Source organism: Ischnura elegans, chromosome 5 (genome assembly GCF_921293095.1).
Source record: "Ischnura elegans chromosome 5, ioIscEleg1.1, whole genome shotgun sequence".
NCBI lineage: Eukaryota > Metazoa > Arthropoda > Insecta > Odonata > Coenagrionidae > Ischnura > Ischnura elegans.
This window is the reverse complement of record NC_060250.1, coordinates 131740381-131762953: the sequence shown is the minus strand read 5'-3', so window position 1 is coordinate 131762953 and position 22573 is coordinate 131740381. Positions and strand designations below refer to the sequence as shown.

The 22573-nt window shown below is 39.3% G+C and overlaps 1 protein-coding gene across 1 annotated transcript in view; it reads right to left on the bottom strand.

The window, feature by feature from the left end:
* Nucleotides 1-13040: 13040 nt before the first annotated feature.
* The window catches only part of LOC124159568 (multidrug resistance protein homolog 49-like), a 134117-nt gene continuing 124584 nt past the window's right edge, over nucleotides 13041-22573 (bottom strand). Inside the window, exons 24-25 of the mRNA XM_046535467.1 lie at nucleotides 17670-17816; nucleotides 13041-13388 (exon numbers count right to left, since the gene is read on the bottom strand). Coding sequence (XP_046391423.1) covers nucleotides 13170-13388; nucleotides 17670-17816 — 366 coding nt within the window. The 3' untranslated portion in view covers nucleotides 13041-13169. The remainder of the gene's footprint in view (nucleotides 13389-17669; nucleotides 17817-22573) is intronic.

Here is a 22573-nt window from a genome sequence, read left to right as displayed (position 1 = left end):
CGCCCTGTCCTGTTTCCCAACCTCTCTTGATTCCCCGTGATGAACAGGTGAATGAGTCAGTGAGTAATTGTCCGTCACCACCTAATCTGAGGGAATTTCTCTTTAAAAAAAAGTTATTCCCAACCCCACCCCCCCACATCTTCCGAGTGTGGGCGGAAGCCTTTATTTACCCACACTTGCGCCCATTATATCGCCGACAACTCTACGAGCACTCCCGGGCAAACTTGACAGCAACATCAACGAAAACAGCGCCCGTCTTCATACGACGATTGAAGGAATGACTGATTTTTTTCCGCAAGACGAAATATTCGGTGGACTGCGAACATTTTGCGTCTAAAACCAAGCTGATCTGGCCTGATTAAGTAATGGGAAGGAGTAAAGGATTCAAGGCGAGAAAGCACTATGGATTCAAAGACTTAAGATAGGTTAGAGAGGAGCGAAATGTCTATTGAAGAACATCTCCTCATTTCTTTTGCAGTTGCCGCGTGTGGCCAGCCGGACAATATGGCTCTTGGCGTACCTACCCGTGTTGATTGGCGAGGGCGACTCCGAGGGATCGCCGATGGAACGCCGAGTTCGTCCGCCGAGGGATCTTAGCCGTGCAACCAGGTAGGGGGGCGTAGTAATCCTCTTTCAGATTGCACTACAAACTACTTAGCGGTACACTATTCCTCGGTCAATGAATTAAATCGTATGGGATATTTATGTAAGTAATGCGAGGACCTTAGTCATCCAATAGCGTCTTTGAGTTCTGCGTTTCGTCTTATATTCTCGGAGACCTAGTGGTCAAGTCGCGAGGCATTTCTCAAACCCATCAACCACTCTGTTGATGGATTTGAGAAATGCCTCGAAATTTGAGAAAGAGTCTACACTCCTCGGCTTTGCAAATAGGTGTTGTTTTCGAATAGGGTGGTTTCCTATAATTTTTTATTGCCTTAATCGAAAGATTATCACTCCTTGAGTAAGCATTTCACGCTCTTAGATTTTTAAATGACGATGTCTATTTTTCGCGATCAAACGAAAATTGAAAAATTTCAAGCGCGCGAAAACGCGACGGCTAAGTAGGAATGATGGGAAAAGTCCGTGTGACGTATTTCTGGTTCCCGCTGCCGCCCTGTGAGGTGACCTTGAGGCGAGGCTTGAGCGCTGATACAACGCAGGCTGCTAGCAGGTAGCGCTTGGCTTAAATGTGAATTATTACTACCTTATCAAACGAAGGAACCTTTCCGACCATAGAAAGTGGTGATTATTGTGAGAAAGGTGATTATTAAGAGATGTTTCCCTGAGCTCTGTGACTCATGCATGCATTGATAATCTCAGACGATGTAAAACTCCTATCCTCTCGTGTAGAAACTAGGTTCCTGTGACGTCACGTGGAGTGGAATCGCATGGGCGCCAATCTGTCCTTTTTCAAATGCGGTTACAATTGACCATTGCCATTCGTTGGAACTGGGATTTCTAAAAGCAAATAATTTGTATATTATGAAAACCCAAATGATGGGTAACGAATCACAATCAATGCATTTCGTTTTCTTTGATGAAGCAGACTACCCTATTGGAAACCATTTGCAGTTGGACGGGATTGGTCAGCCGGGTTTTGAAGCCTGCATTTCGGCATGCGGTTTAAGTAACCGTGAAAGGAAAAAGCCTAGAGAGTCTAGGCTTTCCTTGTGAGGAATTGACGTGTAAAGGGCCACTATATCAATCGTTTCCGCACGGATGTAGCTCCCGCAGGGAATATGGTTAGAGTTTAGAATATCAAGAAAGTGGTTAGACTCTTTGATGTAAGAATGTAGGGCGGTGAAAATAGGCTGAAGATAGTAGTCCACTAGGGCAGATATAATTTATGTAGGGGTGTTGCTGATGGGAACGATGGGTCGGCCTCGGTAGCCGGTTTAATGTATTTTGGGGAGAAGATATCACTGGTATTTTGAAATCGACGGGAGACTATAAGTTTATATCTGAGGGAACCCGCAAAACTCACTCGAATCATTCCGCAACGCACGATGAAAACGGAGAACTTCTTTCCTGGTTTTGAAATATTTCATCCCAGCTTGCCTCTTTGCATCCAACCACAGAAAAAAATCGTTCCTCCGTCATCAACTTCTTTTACTTCAATTCCCCTAATCAAATTAATTGGTAGTAGTCCAGGCAGTTGGCACTTATAACACTTTTACTATACTGTTAACACAATTTAACACGTAACACTGCCTATCAATTTTTCTCTTCTATGAGTCTTTCGTGTGTCTTTTCCTTCTTCAATCAAAGTTTCTAGTGTTATTTATGTGGAATTTTTCAAGTACAAATACCTTCAATCATTTCATTTGTAAGAGAAAAAAACATTTTAAAAGGGAAAAAATATATATTGAAAGATCACACGACAGATTTGTCCGATGTGCTTAAAGAACTTAAAAAAAATATGTATAAGTACATATAATAAAAATCAAAAAGAGAAATAATTAAGAAATATTATTTTAAATGATTTTTGCAAACATATCGCAATTATGTTATGCAGCTGAATGTTTTCTTTTAGAATTAAATTTCCTATTTCACACGAACAGCATTTTATTCCGACAACGATACATGTGCGCCATTTTAGTATGCTTTGGTCAACCGGTTGGTTGGGGTGAGATTGACTCACCTGCACAGCCCTGATTGTTGCGCCTACGGCGCGGGCAATACATGTGACCAAGGCCCTTATATACTGGTTACTAATCTTCGGCTCAATCTTGTTGCCTTGACTGACGCTCCCACCCCTCAAACCCCTTCAGAGAAACTCTGGCGCGCGGTGGCGCTACCACTAGGGGAAATATGGAACTAACTGCGGTCTCGGCGGCGGTTCGAAAGCAAATCGGGACGAGATGGAGTGATAAAAGTCGGATGTGGACGAATTATAGGAGGAACGATTAGATTAATTGAATAATTTCACCATGAAAATGCGCTATGGGCTGTAAATCACTAGTTTCTTAGTTTCGGCGGGTAAATAGGACCTAGTGAAGCCAAAGTAACAATAAATTTATCAGCATAAGGGTTTTACCCAACTCTCGGAATTTTCTGATTAAATGCTATGATCGAAGGCGGCGGCAGTTGGAAAAAAACATATAGGTACATTAAAAGGCATTTCTCCCGTTAACGGCCATTTTACACCGTGCACATAATTGCACAAACTGATGAATTTACTAAGGCGCTGTCAAAATAACATCGTGCAAAGCGATAAAGTGCTAGAACGAATACATGCAAGATGGTGAAATAGCCCCTATTCTAATTTCATTGAAATATCCGTGCAATTGCACTCCAGATGGAGATAGAATAAGATCTCATGATGGCCACTGCTAGTCTTCTTTACAGAGTGAGTCAACACTTCCAATGGTCATTTTAACAAAACACAACAAAGAGTCACTCTCTCGTCGCCTAGGGTCCGGTCTCCCAGATGCCAACGTATGGTGAGGATATGATTGATCAGTTCACCTTACGCATGCTTATATAGGGTTATGTTATGCAAGCAGTTACATAACATACAGGGTGAATTCTGAAAGTGATGCAATTGAATAACCCGTGCCACCCCAATTGGTTGGAGTGGGATCAAACTACTTGGAGTAGGAGGAATGGACTCTAATCATTGTTGCAAGACCAATCTGATCACTTTCTAAGCTATGGAAGGACGTAAGTTATTATAAACCCCCCCTTGGCCGACCTTGTCAAGGAAAAAAATGGAATCAACAGTCGAGCAAAGTTTAAGTTTTATGCTAAATATCTTTAGGAAACGAAATAAGTTGTGAGGCTTCTAGCGACTCTGTTCTGCCCTACTCACAAGTTTTGAGGGAGTTAAAAGCCTTTACAATAATAATAATAATATGCCTTTATTCAGGCGAGGTTGAGACTATGAAGTCCCCTCTTCCACCTATTGAAGGGCTCCTTGCCACAACATGCTACGAATCCACACCCTGGTTCCTGGCCAAACACCAGATTCGTATGCTGCCTCACCTGTAGTCCGGAGGTCACCCCATCAGATATTTTTGTGCAAGTTAGGATTAAGGCAGCCCTGAAATGAACCCATTCTTCATCCATAGAAGAGATACAAACAGCCATGAAAAAGACCTTACGAGAAGCCTCCGAAGAAACCTCCTTGGGCATGTACTCAGTCACAGCACAGTCGCTGGAAAAAAATGTGCAGAGGCCTAAAGACAGTACTTAATCAATTTCTTATTACTCTAAATTAATGACACAATATCCAGATCACAAAGGAAATATAGTTAATTATTAACCTATGCCATTTAATGTCTCTTTAGAAGTGCACCCTATAACATTTATTGAATTAGAAATATAGAGCGGCTGTAAAATATACAAGACCATTTCAATGCACTACTCTCCAGTGTTAGGAAAAATCTGAGAGAGTAAAAAGTTCTCTCTTATCTTTTGGAAATAATCACTAGGATTACCTCTATCAGGAAAAAAAACACCTTTTGAAGCTTACCAACATTTATTTCCGAGAAAAATTGATAAGCAAACATTTTCAGGTATACATTCTATCAAAAGGAAGTAAATTTCCACATCAATTCGTCAAACAACATCTCTCTATAATGTCATGAAACAGACAGCCATAAAAAGCATCAATTATTCTCCAGAAAACGGATTAAATAAAAGCTGACTGTAAGTTCTTCATTTGAATTCTAGTAGGAAACAGCCACCATAGGTCTTGAATATTGAAGTCCACTGATGAATCATCTTAAGGAACAGCCTTCAAGGAGTTTCACAGACATCATATTAGCTGATAGAACAAATAATAGAAAAGGATTAGTACAAGTATAAGGGCTAATAACAAAACCATGATAAGAAATTTAAAATAAAAAATGTCCAAAATTTAAGAAATTAGACCAAGGCATTTAAAACATATTAAGTCACAAAGAACACAAATATTAGTAATGTGAGTGAGAGTAAATTATTGAATAAACTGAATAAGAATAGGAAAAAAATAAATATTCAGGCTTACAATTAGATAATGATCAATAAACAAAATTAGTTCACAAATTTGGCATTTAAAGTAATGATTTCTTAATGATTTTATAAATAATTAAATAGTCATCCATGAATTCCTAAAAGTCAAAATGTAAAATTCATAGCATGAGCTAAAAAAATTGAGTCATCAGCAGTAAACACTATCCCACTGAAAGCGCAAGTTTTATTAGAACACATTTCCCAAAACTACATCACATCAAATTATTTTCACAAGTTCATGGTTCACTGGTTTCATATACCAGTTTATCATGTGGAAATATGAACAATAATGAGTCCTTCTCTAGACTGTGAGAATGGAATTGAGAAGCAGGATAGATGCAGGTGAAATGTATCTCATGATCCAATATATAATAGATTTGCCAGTGATCATTTTAAAAACCTGGAATTTGCTAGAGATGAGAACATGGCCCATAAGGACATTGCCCCATCTCAATTCAATGCTAAGGTAAGCCCTCCTCTGGGGCAAATGTGCAGAAAACTCGGTTAAATAAATCAAGCCGGTGTCCCACAGTCAAATTTGCATCCTAATATTTGCCTCAATATGTTTGGAATAAAAATTTTGTTGCAAAAATTTGCATGCAATGGGACGGGGGTTCCCCACGATGGACCAAAAACAAACGAAAGACAATGTTTATGTATACAAATTTGGAAGCTTGTGGAAGTGAAGTATTCTGTCTTTTTAGCAGTTGAAATCATCTGAACAGGCCTCTTGAACATTAAAGAGAAAGAAAACAGAAGGAATGCTGAACTTGGCGTTGGCTGGAAAGCGTTGGAGTAAGCGTGCTTAACATATTGGAGAAGGAGTTGCTCACTGATGTTCCTGTATATTACTGATATTAATTGACGATAAGTGAGGATATTTTCATGTCCCTTATAAGCAAGGTTGAGGGCAGAATAAAATGCCAGGATACAAACGTGAGGCAGTTTATTCCCGCAAGGAAAATGTTATTAATAAGTGATGGACATGGTCATTGAAATGTTATGAATTAATAGTGCTTTAATACCTAAAGTAAATCTTTTATTCTTTCCAAAACACCCCCTCCTTGTATTGTGAGTCTAAAAGAAAGCTTCCTTCTCATTAAACATGAACTCATTTACACATTACAGATTTCCTAGTTGAGAGTTTCCATCGCGTATTCCATACAGTATTTATGAAAAATACTCCACCGGTTTCGACCTTTTCAGGTCTTATCAAGAGGTGAACGATAATGAACATGACCTGAAAAGGTAGAAACCGGTTGGGTTTTTGATGCATACTGTATGGAATGCAACAAATTTTATTTTTGTGTCCATTATATATATTTATTAATTAATATGCTCATGCAGACGATAAATAACCTATGTGGCCTGTGTGTCAGCGTTTGGCGCTTCTCTTTTGTCAAAGGTCCAGTGATTGTTTGGTTTCATCCAATTGGATGAAAATTTAGAACCTGTCCTACCCATTTGGACAAAACCGTGTTTTGTACAAACCAAAGGACCAAAAGCCAGTTGGATGAAATTTTGACCGTGTGATAGGGTGAACGTCAGTTGTATCAAATTTTGATGCAAATTTGACCCTTGGACATCGGCTTCAAATAACTGTGGTGCCCTACTGTATATTCAGAGTGTATACGCTCACATTTATGAACTTTGATGGTTACTTTACTATGAACTGTGGATAGTGATGTGCTTGGTAGAGGCATCAATTCCAAATGGCTTAACAATAAATTCAAAAGGCTTCTGAGCAGGACAGTGAATAAAAAGTGATAAAAAATTGTCTTCATAGTGACAATTGGCCTAAAGAGTTAAGATTTTATGAGCTTATCCAACATGAATTGGGTGAAATTAATTAATTGCTAATTAGGGCCATTCCACCGTTACGTACGGGACATTTGTACTAATTTTTACAGCTTTAAAATATTATTTCTGCTCCTAATATTTTTTGTGTTTCATTGAAACAGCTATAAATTATTAGGTGTAGACCTAAGCTATTTTTCAAGCTACAGTTTTGGCTTTAGCACTTTGTTGTAACTGTTGCAAGAAAAAATAAGTGCCTGTTACGTACGGGACAAGCTGAGTCAACCACTTGTTTGGCTCATGTTATGAAAAATGATATTTCAGCTCAATTAGAATTTTCATAATGCTGTGGTATTTTTTTTCATATAGCTTAAAAAGTATGCTTCAAGTACATATACTTAACATTATTAACAAATTTTTTTCAACTAAGTTACAATTTTTCCACCTTTTGTTACGTACGGGACAAGGGTGTTACGTACGGGACATTGTACACTTCAGGCTAAAAGTTATTGAAAGCAGGCAGAGTTAAAATGGTCAAAAACACATTTATCAGAAAAGGTTGTTAAGCCAACTACAATATAAGAAGATCATATGTTTATAAGCATTATTTTCTTGATCAATTAACTTGTATTTGCTTAGCTTAATTATAATACAATTAAGGTATAAAAAAATTATACAGCTACTTTAATCTTGTTACCATGGTATTATTAAAAAAAAACAAGGAGAAAGATACCAGAGTTCATAATTTAAGATCTTTACGGTTAAATTTTCCATCGTCTTTTTTTGTTCAACACTATAGGAGGAGAAATAGCTTTAATCACCTCTGTCTCTCTATTGTATACAATACAATCGGGCAGCGTTGGCCATTTATAATGTTCTGGGGACTGGTGGGTACCATCAGGGGTACAGCTAGGAATTAAGGCTAGAGGAGGTTTTAGGGGCGACTAATAGTGGGGATCTGGGGGGTATGGAATACCTGCCAGGGCAAGCGGGAGGTACGGGGACCCTCCCCCAGAAATTTTTTAAGATAAATGGTTCAAAATGGGGAGTTTTACAGCTTTCTGAGGGATATTTTATTAATCCTTACACTTTTCTATAAGTAATATTAATCCAATTAACTAATTTAGATTTTGGGGGTGATTATGCCCCAAAAACCTCCCCCCCCCTCGCTGCACCATTAGGTACCATGACTGTAACTTACAGTTGCTTCTGTGAGACAATTTCTGTGAGTTTGCCTCAAAATAAATTGCCATTATATTGCACTAGAACCCACTGACCTCTGAATTCTGTCTTCACTTCAACAAACAGGTCTAAATTCAAGTTGATATCTTTAAAATGTTTCTCTCCTGAAAAACTTTCATTTGTATTGCATAGTATCACGTGAAAGCTAAGGATATCTGGTGCTGCTTGAACATTGTCTCAATGCTTTACTTTGATGATGGTATCATTTATATAATCTTCTCCAGCATAATATGCCTTGAACAAACAAATATTGAACAACAATACAATAAAACTTGTCTTTGAACAAACTACTGAAGATTCTGATGCAAAATCCTTGGCAGATTGAATAGAGCATCATTTTCATCCTCACTACTCTTAACATTCAGTCAGTTCTCTAAAATTGCATTCAGGAGAACTGATGTGCGCTTGATATTTTAGCTTAAGTTTGCCTGCTATTCACTGTCATTTTTTCCCTTTCATACTTTTTCTTTGTCGGTAATATTTTCTCTCCGCTTTTTTCTTAATTAATTTATCCTCTTACTTCTTTTTAAGAACCCATCATGATCACTTGCATTTAGTTTACTTCGCATTTTCTTTACTCTAGCAACAGCAGTTGCCTAAGGTTTTTCCACCACCATTTAAATTCTGAAAAAGCATTAAATTTCTTATCTTCAAAGTTTCAGGCATTACTCAGTGGTGCTTATGTAAACTTACTTAAATAAAAATACTTCATGTAGTCCACATTGTTTATTTTCTGACCTTGATTCCCTCCTAGTAATCAGTCACAAAAATAACATATGCTATAATCACTCACGCACTGAAACATGTATTACGTGTTGGCTAAAGGCGACTGTAAATTCTAGTATCACCAAACATCTAATCGAGAACAACTATCCCAGTGATTTCACATCTGAGATCTACCACACACTGAGACAAAAGAAATTAAGTCCCCACTTTTTGTCATGAAGAACTGGAGATTATTGAGGTGACAAAATCAAATGAAACGCAGGAATTAAACATTCATGATTTACCATTTCATTCACCTTACTTTTTCTAACCTTTTCTACCCGCCCTCTATGCACCTAAAATTTTACTTGTTCTTCTGTTAACTACAATGCATACTTTCAACCACAGCACCTACTCCTCTGCCACTTTGTCATTTCATGACATAAACTTAATACCTGGCCCTTCTATTAACCGATGCCAAACTCCCCAACCCTGAATGCCCAGAGCACAATTTTAAATTTAAATTACTGTAAGCCTAGACTTTTCTGGACTAAATGTAAATAACGCTTCATTTTATGTTTTAGAATTAAATATTATCAAAATTTAGTAATGATATTTATTTACTGAACACTCAGTATTTAACATGCGCTGATTATTTAACATATGCCAAGCTTGTAAAAAGACTTTTGATTTATCTGGAATGAAGAATGTTATTTTGGTTTATAAGTGAATTGGTGTAGTAAGTATCAGGATTTGCATTTGTTTTTGTTCAAGACTTTACGTTTATGTAAGGGTAAGAATGTCTCTTAAAGGAGAAAAGGGATGTTGAGTCCTAAGGTTTGCCACCATGCTCAGAAGTTGGGAATGAGAGTTCCGGTGTAAGAGTGATGAACAATAAAGATGGCGAGATGTAAGGTGTGCTTACACATCGTTGATACATACTCTAATAGGTGATTGATCACCCAAGCTTGGTAGTACATATACCAACTTTTATGTTATGCTTAATGGTCTAAACTACCTAAACCTCTCACAGATGCTGGACATTGAAGTTGTAAAAATTATCCATAAAATAAAACTTGGGCTCATGTCACCTTACTTAAATTAATAAACAATAATAGTGATATTCATAAATATGAGAGCAAAATTTTCATATTACTTCTCTGAGTAAATCGGGACACAAATGTTCAAAAGAACAAGCTCAGATCAGACATCAATATACATTTACATATTTTCAAATTTACTCACATTGCTGGAAGGCGGCTGTATTTCTCTTGAGGACATACAGTATATTTGGATCTGAGGGTCTACATCATTCTTTGTATCTAAATGTTCGACTCCTCCAGACGGTATTATTAGGTTTCATCTCCCAAAATTACTTCACATTAAATTACATTAACAAAGTTTCATGCTTCACTGGTTTTATATATCAGTTAATCCTGGGGAAAAATAAAGAATAATTAGTTCTCAAAGCCACTTACAGATCCAACATCAATATGCATTCATGTATTTTCAAATAGTAGCACGGTTAGACAGAAATTGTTCATGAAACATGCAGGATGTGTAAGGCTTGTCAGCAACTGGCTAGTTAGTAGGCCATTTATGACTTGGCAGGGAAAGATGGCCAATTTCTCTTGATTATCCAGATAATTTGCACTGAACCGAATCGATAAACCTCAGCAATTGTAGAAGCAGATCAAATTGATAAACCTCGACATCCAATTATTTCCAGAAAATTTATTGCAAGGCATTTATTAAATAACTATTTCAATTTGTTAATTCACGCATCTGGTCTTTAAAAGCTCCCGAGTAAAACAGTCATTGGTTCCGGTGATTGATTATAATTAATTGTAATTCCCAAAATATCATATCATAGTAGAACGTAGAACACTTCGAAATGGCAGAGCAAAAATGAAGTTAATTACATTAAACGCAAAATCAACCAAAGGAAATTCTTGTGCGCGACATTGCGAGATACCTGTTACGCTTTATCTATGAATCCTACATAAAAAGTTAATGTTTGTCTATGTCTGTCATACAAAAATCATCATATAAATGTGGTTTTTATCCGATCGAGCTAAAATAACGTAAAAGAATATTTATCGGTCGTTTAAATTGCAATGCATTTAAATTCTTCAAGACTATTAACCCTGCAAGGCACTAATATACGCTAAAAATAGAGGCCAAGATAGAGAAAAAATACACTTAATTGCGGTGTGTAGTAGGATACGATCGAGGAGTACTCCTCTCTGCTACCATGAACAAAACTTATAAACCTTGTGACGAAGAGAAATAAACAATAGCATTTTCACGCACAACGGCCAACTTCAATGCACAAAGAATTAGGCAAATTCTCTAACTCATCTCCGAGCTGCTCAAAATCAAAGGGCTTCTCAGCTAGTAATGTATATAAACAAGAAACCCAAACCAAAACATCAGGTCCATTCCAGATAAAAAAACTTAAAAATAACTTTTCAAGAGTTTGATTCTACTTCCGATAGAGCAAAACAATGTTTAAAAAATATCAACTTTAAATGCGAATACTCACTGTGCCATGCGATGGACAGTAGGCGGCACACATTACTTACAAAATTAAAATTAACGTGTCCACCACATTCTGCCATCTTGGAATAAGGTCGGCTAAAAATGTTGAGCGGGATAGGTGTTTCATTTTCGACAAATGCTGTAATATGGACACGCAGTTGAAACATTTGCATTGTTATTAAACTTAATTGCTAAGATTAGTGACACTTCGGGCCTTCACCGTTATCATAACTTAGGTACCATGCACAAGAAACAACTTATTCAAAAATGCAACATGTAAACATTCAGTGTACTTACCGCCGCCTTCCACAAATGGGAGTTTATAATGCCCAGTTTGGAATTTTATTTCTTCTTAGCATTATATACCGACTTAAAACCACGCACAAAAACGATCCCTTGTCGTAAGCCATGGTGTTCACAGGTAAGTAAACGGGATCCCACTACGAGCGAGGGCACGGGATTTGTTTCAAGTCACTACTCCTGAACCATCGCTGACTTTTCTGAGCTAATAGCACCACTTTCTAGCCACTACACTCAGTTTCGTACTGTCAAAAAATGAAACCTCCAGAAGGCCTCCTTACCACTGAAAAAATGGAAAAAAACACCACAAGTCAGCGTTTAGCCTATACTCGCCATGTTAATTTTCCTACAACTAGAAACCATGGGCACCCTCGCGCTGCCACTCGTTCAAAAGAGGAACTATTTGGTGTCGGAAGATTGAGGCAACAGCGCCCCCTACCGATTTCAATGAGAACCTTTTGGAAGATTAGTAACCAGTATATAAGGGCCATGCATGTGACTCTGACCGTGTAAGAGCTTCTGCGGGACAAGAGTCTTTGAGGATCTCCAATCGAAAATTTGGGTTGGTTTCGCGCGCGAGGAGGAGGTGTCATTTAATTGCCTCAGCCCTTCAGCCGCTTATTCGTTTCTATCCAGAATATCCGGTTGACCCTTTGTCATCATAAGTAATGATTATGTCGTCATTGGTGGTCACACTTTCTAGCGCTAACTATTCATCGCCCGTGAGGTTATTCTATATTTTATGAATGTGTCTACGGCAGGGGTCTCCAATTTACTAGGCCACGAGGGCCACATTCCAAGTTCCGAATCGCCCCGTGGGCCGGAGAGCAAATTTGCCGATGATTGAAGTATTCGATTCCAACGTCTACTGAAGTATCCGGTGGCGTATTTCTTATTTACGAACAGTTGAAGGCGACTTTGACGTGCAGTGCAGCGCTGCAATGCTTCTAGCGGCGTCTCATGGAGTTAAACGAGCGAGAATCGCGCGGTACTTGAAACGAGTGCGCGGGCCGGATGAGAGCCCTCCGTATTTTGGAGACCGCTGGTCTAAGGGATTAATGGCGTGGAGTGGCTTGCGCTCATGCTTTGAAGGAGGGGCGAACTTTGCAATTGGGGGAAATATTACTGTTCATATTCATGAATAATTTTTTCAAGGTTTATTAGTTTGCGTCCCACCTTTTCATTTTTAAACCGCCTCTCTGGAGGCCGCAAGCTTCCTCGGGGATGGTATTTTTCCTGATTAAGTCTAGGATGAGTGCTGCATGTCCGGTATGGAATCATGCCGTGCCACACCCCATTGTGGTGGCTTGCACGAAATCTCGCAGGTGTAAATGTATCACGAGAAATATAGCCTATTCGCGGTACGGCCTTCCAATAACGGACATGCATGATAGATATGTATGTATGGGCCGGAAAATTGGCCGGAATATCTTGAGTATAATCACTATGAAACACATTGGTGATGATTTTGATGCTTTATTGCTTGGAATAATAATTTTATTATCTCGAATGTCCTTCAAATTGTTAATATACGGTTGAAACCACAGTTTGTCTCAGGCATGAATGCCGAATCGATTCAATGTCGGTTGTTACTCCTCTGTCTTATCGCCTTTCGCCGTCCCATGGGCTGCATGCAGTTGGTAGTATAATCCTTTCAAAGACATTAACTTCTGATGAGATCCCATCTCGGACACCCGGCCATCTTTGATGACGCAGATGACGTCAGCTGATGACACCGTCGACAGCCGATGAGCAATAGTGACAACGGTACGACCTGTCCGAGCCTTATCGAGAGCCTCCTGAACAACCTGAAAATCAATTGAGAATGATATGTTACACCGCATCGTGAATGTACTATGCATATGTGCTGTGGAGCGGTGGCAACAGTCTCTAATTGGGGTACCCAATTAGAGACTGTTGAATCCGTGAAATATCTAGGAGTTAGACTCAATAATGATCTATCGTGGAATAAACATATTCGAGAAATAACCGGTCAAGCTAATCGTAAAATGAGTTTTGTTAAAAGAATATTAGGAAAGTGCGACGTTGAAGTAAGAGAACAGTGGCGGTTTGCCCATAAGGACTCTCGGACGCCGCCCCTCCCAAATATTTGAAAAAGTAAAAAAAATAAATATCCATTAATTTATAATTATACATCTGATTAATCAAAGCGTTTTTTCAGTCCCATGCATCGAAAGTGTTGGAAAAACACGAAAATAAATAGCGCGAGAAGTTCGTATTTGTAGCCGTGGGGCGCTGGCCAGAACGTCCCAATCCATCCCAATGCAGTTATATGGAGAGTGGTAGTGGTGGGGGCCGCTGGTGCTATGACGCGTCTAACGTTGTGTCTTATGGAAGTCTTGGGACGTCGTCCGAAAATGCGCAGAGCGACGTATGAGTTGATATCGCTGCGCAGGCCGGCGGGCGTATAATCTGGCGTCTACTTGGTGCTGCCACAGAAAAGGGACCTACGGAATCAGAATGGTCACTGTACTGGGTGTAGTTATACGATTTTACTTTTTAATTACTGGTAGGTATTGCTACAGTAAATTAATTATCCCATTATGCTTGCGTTTTTTGGTGTTTGAATTCCGGAACACATAAAATCCAACCAGTTAAAGGCCGTATTGACGAAGGAAAACTATTCTCGAGTATTTGACACAGTTCTCAAATGATTACGAATTTCAAGAACCTTGGGGAAACTAATATTATAATATTTAGGCCTTAACAATGTATTCATATCTTCCCGATGATTAGAAATGTGGTACCTATTTTTCAGATAAATTTATCAAAAGACCTGCATTATTAGGAAAAATCAGTTAACATTCCCCACTGATTTATAATTTAAGAAATAGTTGCGTGCGTGATAGGGTGAAGGGTTAAATATGATTTAAATCGTTAAGCGCGACTTTAAATAGAGTCATTCAATTAATGTCATGAAGTGCCGCGTACAATGCACCTTTTGTGTGTAGGTTCATCATTTTTCTAGCCGTCCTTGTTGTATTAGTTCATGTTCACCAAATTCCTCAGCGGCAGAGCGGTAGCTGTCTGACGGAAAATGCCCACTTGGGTCTGATTTAAGTGGCCTCGAAGAGTTCATATCAGTGCGGAAATCCTTACAGCTCCCATCTGTGGCTCAGTCGAGTCGTCTTCTTTTACGATCTAGAACTTATTTTCTATTATATCATGGCAATGATTTCGAAGACACGGTTATTCCAAATGCGACCCGTTGGCGTCTCGTGTGTTTACCACATATGAATCTTAGACTCAAGGAGATGGTCCGTGACGTCCTTTGTTTGCTTGAATGCCTTTGCTGACCTTAAATTCGTCCCTCAGCTGAATCAGCATTAGTGGACCACGACTTCTATCTCCCTTGAGTCGTCCTTATAGTAACGGCAAGACTCTCGGAAAGAACGGAGTGAAATGAGTACAGACATCATTTTCGAGGAGTTAATTGTGCGTAATTGCCGATTAAGAAGTTTCTTAGTGCTGTGTGTACATTCAAGAAGACAATTTTGAATTAATCAACAGTGCTCGTTTTTTTAAGGGAAATATAGGGAAAAATTGTCCCAATTCTGTGTCCAGGCACCTTGTTCTTTATGGTCGTATTTTTCGTCGGCCTATTTTGTGTCGTCCCTTGTTTATTTATAGACTAGTGCCCTTGCCATGTGTTCAATCAGAAAGAAATTGTTGTCCAGCGCTGATTTCAACGAACGTGTAATTGATCACTTTGCTGGACAAAATGAAAGAAGGATGGACTTTTGTAATATAACTAAAGGCCTGTGAGTATTCCATATTTTGTTAAAAATGTGTGAGAAATGTTTAATTGTTGATTTTAAATCATACTGTATTCAAGAAGCAACGCGAACACCGCCATCAAAGTTTACATCTGCAATAGCAAAGCGCGCGCATTCTAGTAGTGTTTGTTGCCTAGTGGAAGTCAGTGACACTCTCCTCCCTCCTCAGGTGTTACAAGTGTCATTGCTACCTAAATCATTGCAAATGTTGTATAGATTTGACAAATAACGCATTATGATTGCAAAACGAAGAACAGAAGTGTATTGCGGGCATATCCGCACGAAGAATGTAGACGCTAAAACCTAAAGTTACGTATTTTCGTTTGTATTTGCAAAATATCGCAGCAAATATATTTTTATTCTTCAAGATCATTGATCAGTATCATCGAGAGTCCGGACTAAGCCGATCCGTATGACCGAGAGTCTACTGCATTCAGTATTTATTAATCAAGCTATATTAGGAAAACTAGGTATTTTTGTTGAAAAAAAGGAACGTATGGCATCACAGAATTTAATTCCTAGATTGCCGTAAAAACTTAATAAAATACACGAAATATTAAAAAAATTATGACCCCCCGGTGGAGTGCGCCCCCCCTACCATTTGACTCACGAGCCGCCACTGTAAGAGAAATTAGCTACTTTTCCCTCGTTAGACCACATTTGGAATACGCTGCCAGTGTTTTGGACCCTCGTGAAAAAGGCTTAATAACGGAGTTAGATCGCGTGCAAAGAAGAGCAGCCAGGTATGTGAAAAGTCGTTACCATGGTCTTGTTAGTGTAACTGACCTCTTAGATAAACTCGGATGGGAATCTCTGTCAAACCGTAGATTGTAAATAGACTAAACCTTTTAGATAAATTCAAGAGCTGCGTCTTTTCTAACAAAGTTAGCCATATCTTACGGACGCCAACATACTACGGAAGATCAGATCACATAAATAAAATAAGAGAGGCTGTAGAACAGATAGATTCAGAATGTCTTTTTTTCCACCATCAATAAGAGATTGTAACGGCAGCGATAGAGCTCATAAATAGATTGCATGACTTTTAGTGTAGCCTACTAACCTATGTAAAACTTAATGCATGTTTCTTAATTTTATTATTATTTCTTACTGCAGGTGGTAGTATAGTTTGCTAGTATACATGACGTTTTTTTTGGACTGTGTGGTGTGCATGTGGGAGTCCAATTGCATGCTGCATGCTGGTGATTGATCAACCCCTGCCAAACACCCTAGAGGTGGCTCGAGGGTATTATGTAGATGTGCCCGTTCCCACATTGACGCTCTGCAAAATAGCCGTGTATGCGTAGCGAGGTGACAGGAAATGCACAGAGATCTACATCTACGGCGATCCACGTCTAGGGTGTTAGGCAGGGGGTGAACAATCACCAGCATGCAATATGATTCGCACATGCACACCAAATCAGGGGTGCAGCTCGGAATTAAGGTTTGGGGGGAATTAGGTGCAACTAATACTGGGGTGTGTGGGGGTATGGTATACCCACCAGAGTAAGCGGTAGGTGCGAGATCAATAAATTGTGAAATTTAAGATGAACGGTTCAAAATGGCGAGTTTTACAGCTTTCTGAGGGATATTTTATTAATCATTACACTATTCTATTAGTAATATCAATACAATTAAGTAAAATGGATTAAAATTAAAAATTTCTCTGAGCTCGGGGGGTGGGGGGGGGTTTATCCACCAAAACCCCCCCGTCGCTGCACCACTGCACCAAATGACACAAAAAACGTTTCGCATACAAACAAATCATGCTACCGCATTCATTCAAATGCGAAACTTGCCACTAGTCATTAAGGTTTTCTGCCAAAAAAGGTAGAACACTCCAAACATGCTGTTTGAATGAATGAGAAAATCCAGAAATATGCATTGAAGTATACATAAGTTTCTGGCTACACTACAAGTCATCTAATTTAACTATGAGTTCTAACGCTGCCGTTATAGTCTTTTATTGATCTTGGAACAAAGACATTCTTAATCTGTGTGTTTTACAGTCTGTCTCTCTTATATGATCTGATGTACCGTAGTATGTTGTCATCTGGCCGTTTTCAAATGAGGATAAAAACGGACCATTGCCATTCGTCTAAACCGGTATTTCTATAACGAAATAATTTGTATATTATGAATACACCAACGGTGGGTAAGGAATCGCAATCAATGCATTTCGTTTACTTTGATGAAGGAAACTACCCCATTCGCAAACATTTCACCGCCGTTCACGCGGCAGGCTTCAAATATTACACAAGGTAAGAAAATCAGGGTGTTATAATGTCGAACCTTTTCGCTGTGGGTGTCAAGGGCGGAGGTAGCTTCATCGAGGAGAAGGATGCGAGGGTCTCTGATCAGTGCCCTGGCAATTGCAATGCGCTGCTTCTGTCCTCCCGAGAGCTGCGCCCCCCTCTCGCCCAGACGAGACTCGTATCCCTGCAGGGGAGGAAAAAGACACAGTGGTAGATTCAATCGTGGACACATTTTTCTTAAAGCAAGACAATATATGTAGCAGTGCCGGCTAGTGGTAATTTATCCGGGGTGTTCATTAGATCAAATACAGGATGATTAATTTTTATTATGTTAATTATAATCCATGAGCATCATATTTCGTCGTAATAGAATACATAGCATGCAAGACGTACCACTGGTACATTCTACCCTTAAAACTGCATGAACAGAAATAATATAACCACGCTAATGAAAACAATTATTCTAACCACACCTGTACAAGTGACGGTTATTGAAGTTTATTCTTCTTTCCTTCTTCCGAGGGAACTTCTCTATCACCTTTTCATGAAACCTTCGATACCATCCTGGAAATTTTTACAATTGACAACATCGCTCAAGCAGTGAGCCTGTCCTCGTCCATCTGGCTGCGTTTAAGATGTTTAAGGGTTGAAAAATATCTTCTCTGCTTCACTGGTTGTCATCGGAATTGTCGCAGGAATTTTCAGTAGTTTAGTTGTTTCACTGTATGTGTTTTGAATGTTATTGTCAACGATGAATCCTAGTAGGGCAACGACACTGGACACTTTTCGGGAGTCCTCGTGGATGTAGATTATTTCAAGCTCAGTTTTCAAATTCAATTTTCAATTGACCCATTTGTTTCGAAGTTAGCAGAGATATGCGTTGTTTTAAACATATCCGCCAATTTCTGTGGTATGAGCAATTTTTTTCCTGAAACTGTTAATAATAGATCTGGCTTTCATATATCAAAATTCCAAGTCATCGAAACGAAAACTACGAGAGTACCAAGCACTCAAAGCTGGGCAACTTAATCTTACGCGCAAAAAACGGGTATTGTTTTTAGAAAAAATGATGTACAGGAAATACTATGTCGTGAAAAATTTGTTTAAGTAGAGCACCCAGCGATCGCATAGACCGAATCTATCGATGCCACGGGATCGCACACTTGCAGAGCGGTGAATTCGAAAAGGAGATAACTTTAGTGTTTGGAGCTTCATATTTCATCCATATATAGACAGTTGATGCGTAGTTTTCCGCGGCCTTGTCTAGATGATGTCTCCATGTTTCTGGGTTTCACCGCGTGGATTTTCTTTGTGACGACAGTTTCTCCGGTGTTCCAACCGGCGTCTTCAGGTCGATCAAAGAACTGAAAATAATATGCTCCAATATTTTGCAAGAAATTGAAGTAAGTGAAAATAGGCGGTAATTACTAAGCTTTTCCCTATCCCCACCATCTTAATATAGGTGTGACGTTCGCTGTTTTCCAATCTTTAGGGACTGTGTATTCTGCTAGGGGTATTTCGAACACCATTTTCAAGTAAGGCGCTATCTCTGATGCTGATTCCTTATACACTCGGGCTGGAATGAGATCAGTGCCTGTCGATTTATTTGGATTAATAGAGCTGAGGTTTTTCTAATCCACTGCTTGAAATACAGATAGACGGCATTTGTTCTTGGTTGCGTTGAGGTAAAGGTGTTGATATATTTGTCATGAAATTAGAGAAGACATGAAAATATGAAAAAAGTTATTCAAGAGATTAGCTTTATCTCGATTGTTCGTTACTCTATCGCCTCGATCATTTGTTAATGAAGAGACTGTAGCGCTATTTCCCCGTACCTCCCTTACGTACGACCGTAAAGCCCGTTTTACACGGTACACGGAATTGCGCAGGTTAGAGCTGCATTAATTTCTAAGATGGCATGGAATTGCGCGAATGCATGAACGAAATTAGAACAGGGGCTATTTTGCCGTCTCGCATCCACGCATTTTCGCATGTGTTCTAGCAATTGACCGCTTTACACGACGCAATTTTGATTGCGCCTTCGCACGTACGTCAGACTGCGCAATTCCGTGTACCGTGTAAAACGGCCTTTAGAGTTGTCGTCTAAATATTCGCCCAATATTTTTGTTTTGGATTCATTCAACGCCTCCCTAAGTGTTTTCTTTGTCTCTTTTTTCAGTTAAAATAAAATACTTTTCACGCATTTCTTGTATTTTTTCACGAGTAAGTCCCTCGTGTGTCTGTTTTATTTTAGCGTGAATCGTTCTTTGTCTCTTTAGAGATTTACGGACTTTAGCACGATACACAGATTGGCTTGCAAGTCGAAGAACATGATGGCTAAGGGCGGCAGATGACGAGCGGCGAATGGATTAGGGTCAGCGGCGACGAAGCAAAAAACACGGAATCAAAGCGACGACGGCCTCCGAGGACTCCCAAGAATACAAAAAGAATACGCCCTTCCGGGCCAGAAGGCGTGTAGGTACAAAAGATTCTAGAACATTCGATGGCACGTGTAAGAGAAAAAAAGGTGGAAGGGGAGATGTGCGTGGAACTCCATACTTGACTTGTAATTTCAGCTGTGATTCATTTGACGTGCGTAGAGACGTTCGTTAATCACGAGCACAGGGGACACAGAGAAGTCAAGAGTGGAAGCATTCGAAATGTGGTGCTGCCGAAGAATGATGAAGATAAAATGGATTGACCGTGTGAGTAACCATGAAGTGCTAAGGAGAGTGGGAGAAAAGAGAAGCCTCCTAGAAACATTAAGCAGAAGAAGGGACAACTTAGTTGGCCACATTTTGAGGCACGATGGTCTGATGAAGACAATCGTTGAAGGACAAGTGGAAGGGAAAAAGCGCAAGGGACGGCCCCGAATGAGTTATATAGGACAGGTTATAAAAGATGTAAAAGAGAAGAAATATGTAGCTATGAAAAGATTAGCGGATAGGAGAGAGAAATGGAGAGCTGCGTCAAACCAATATTAGGATTGTTGACTAATGATGATGAGGGGACACAACTTTAGATATATACAGGAAATCAGATGACGACGACGCGGCTTTAGAGGCGCCATCTGACCACAGCTGGACAGTCATTTGATGAACGAGTTTTGAGTTGCGCATGAAAAAGATAAAATCATGGGAGGTTTCGCGCAAGGGATGTGGTCATGAACACAGCTCGTGATACAGTAGATTCCGTTAAATGGGTCCACCGATTACTTGGGGCAGCCGCTTAATTGGGGCAGATCTTGAAGAACAGAACCCCATAGAGGAATATCCCAGAGTATTCTCGGCTTAATTGGGACAGCATGCCGCTTTATTTGGCCATGAGTCGGCGACATAGACTCTATACTCGCAACGAAATTATTTTTTTTTGTTTTCAGGATACTATTTTTTTATATTTTCATCCTTCGATTTACTCTAATTTTTCACAAATGTTCCTATTCTTGCCCTATTTTTAAAGCTGTTGTTGTTATACTATCCGCAAGTGGATAGGACTTAGCGAAAGACATTCATTCAGCGTCGCCCGAGGCTGTGAAAAATATGATGTCTCCATGTTCCTGGGTTTCACCGCGTGGATTTTCTCTGTGACGACAGTTTCGACCTGACGGACGCCGGTTGGAATACCGGCGAAACTGTCGTCACAAAGAAAATCCACGCGGTGAAACCCAGGAACATGGAGACATCATCTAGACAACGCCGCGGAAAACTACGCATCAGCTGTGAAAAATATTTTTAACAAAAATGTTATGATTCTTAAAGATGATGATTCATTGACTAAACTCGCTGATTTATTAATAAAATTGATAGTTTAATAAACTTATGTTGCATTATAAACATTCTTTAGTCTTCTTTCTACCATTTCAAAGTTTTTTTATACCCTTATACATGATAGTTCGCCTAATTGGGGCAGCCGCTTAATTGGGCAAAGTGCCCGAGTCCCAATAAGTCCCAATGAACCGGAATCTATTGTATTCGTTTAGAACGTGGGAACGGGGAGACCTTTTGGAAGTGAAAAAGTTAGGCAAGAGGTCAGGGCAAAGAATTGGAACGCGCAAATAAAATCGATTTAATCTAAAATTCTTTCACAGGTGATAACCTTATGATAACACTAGATGCTGAAACCCGGGTCATACGATTTAAAATAAAGTGTGGAATAAAACATAGTTATTTTATTTCATTTAACGAGATGGTATGACCGAAAGTGAGAAAATCATTCAGGCGACAGAGAGCGTGCCATGCAAAAATGAAAAAAGTCAGTAATTGTTATCCGCTTATGATCGCGGGTTAGTAATAAAAATATAAGCCGTCTAAGGCCGTCACGAAGGAAGCGTTCAGGCATACATTCACGACCTCCAAAAGGAAAAACTAATATAGCAGTAACAGAATAACCAAGAAGAACTTTGGTCTTATGTTAGAGAAGCTCAAGGTAAAAGATTTGCCGTTTGTTCGCTAAGAAACGGGAATGGAGATGTGTTGACAAACAGTCACGATAAAGCTAATTTATCGAATTACTACTTCAAGAGTATGTTCACCGAGAATTTTGAGTACTCATCCGAGACTGTTGACAATCATTGCACACGAAAGATACCGCCTCTTGTCATAAGTGCGCATGGTATAGAAAGGTTATTGAAATCAGTCCAAATAAAGCACCTGGTCCGGACGAAATACCTTCTAGCGTTTAAGATGGGAAACTTTTCACCGAAAATATTAACCAAGATAATTCGTAAAATTCACACTTCGAAAGTATATGCACAAGAGAGGTTATTGCATGTAATTTAGACATTCCATTCAATGAGGAACCGATGAAAGAAAGAACTTTTCAATGAAATGGTTTAAATAAAAAGATGAAATCGATTAAAAAAAAGACTGTCTCCGGATCCGCTCTTTTCCTCCGGAAGTTAACGCAACAGATCGCACTGTTCTTACGCTTGAAAATATCGTA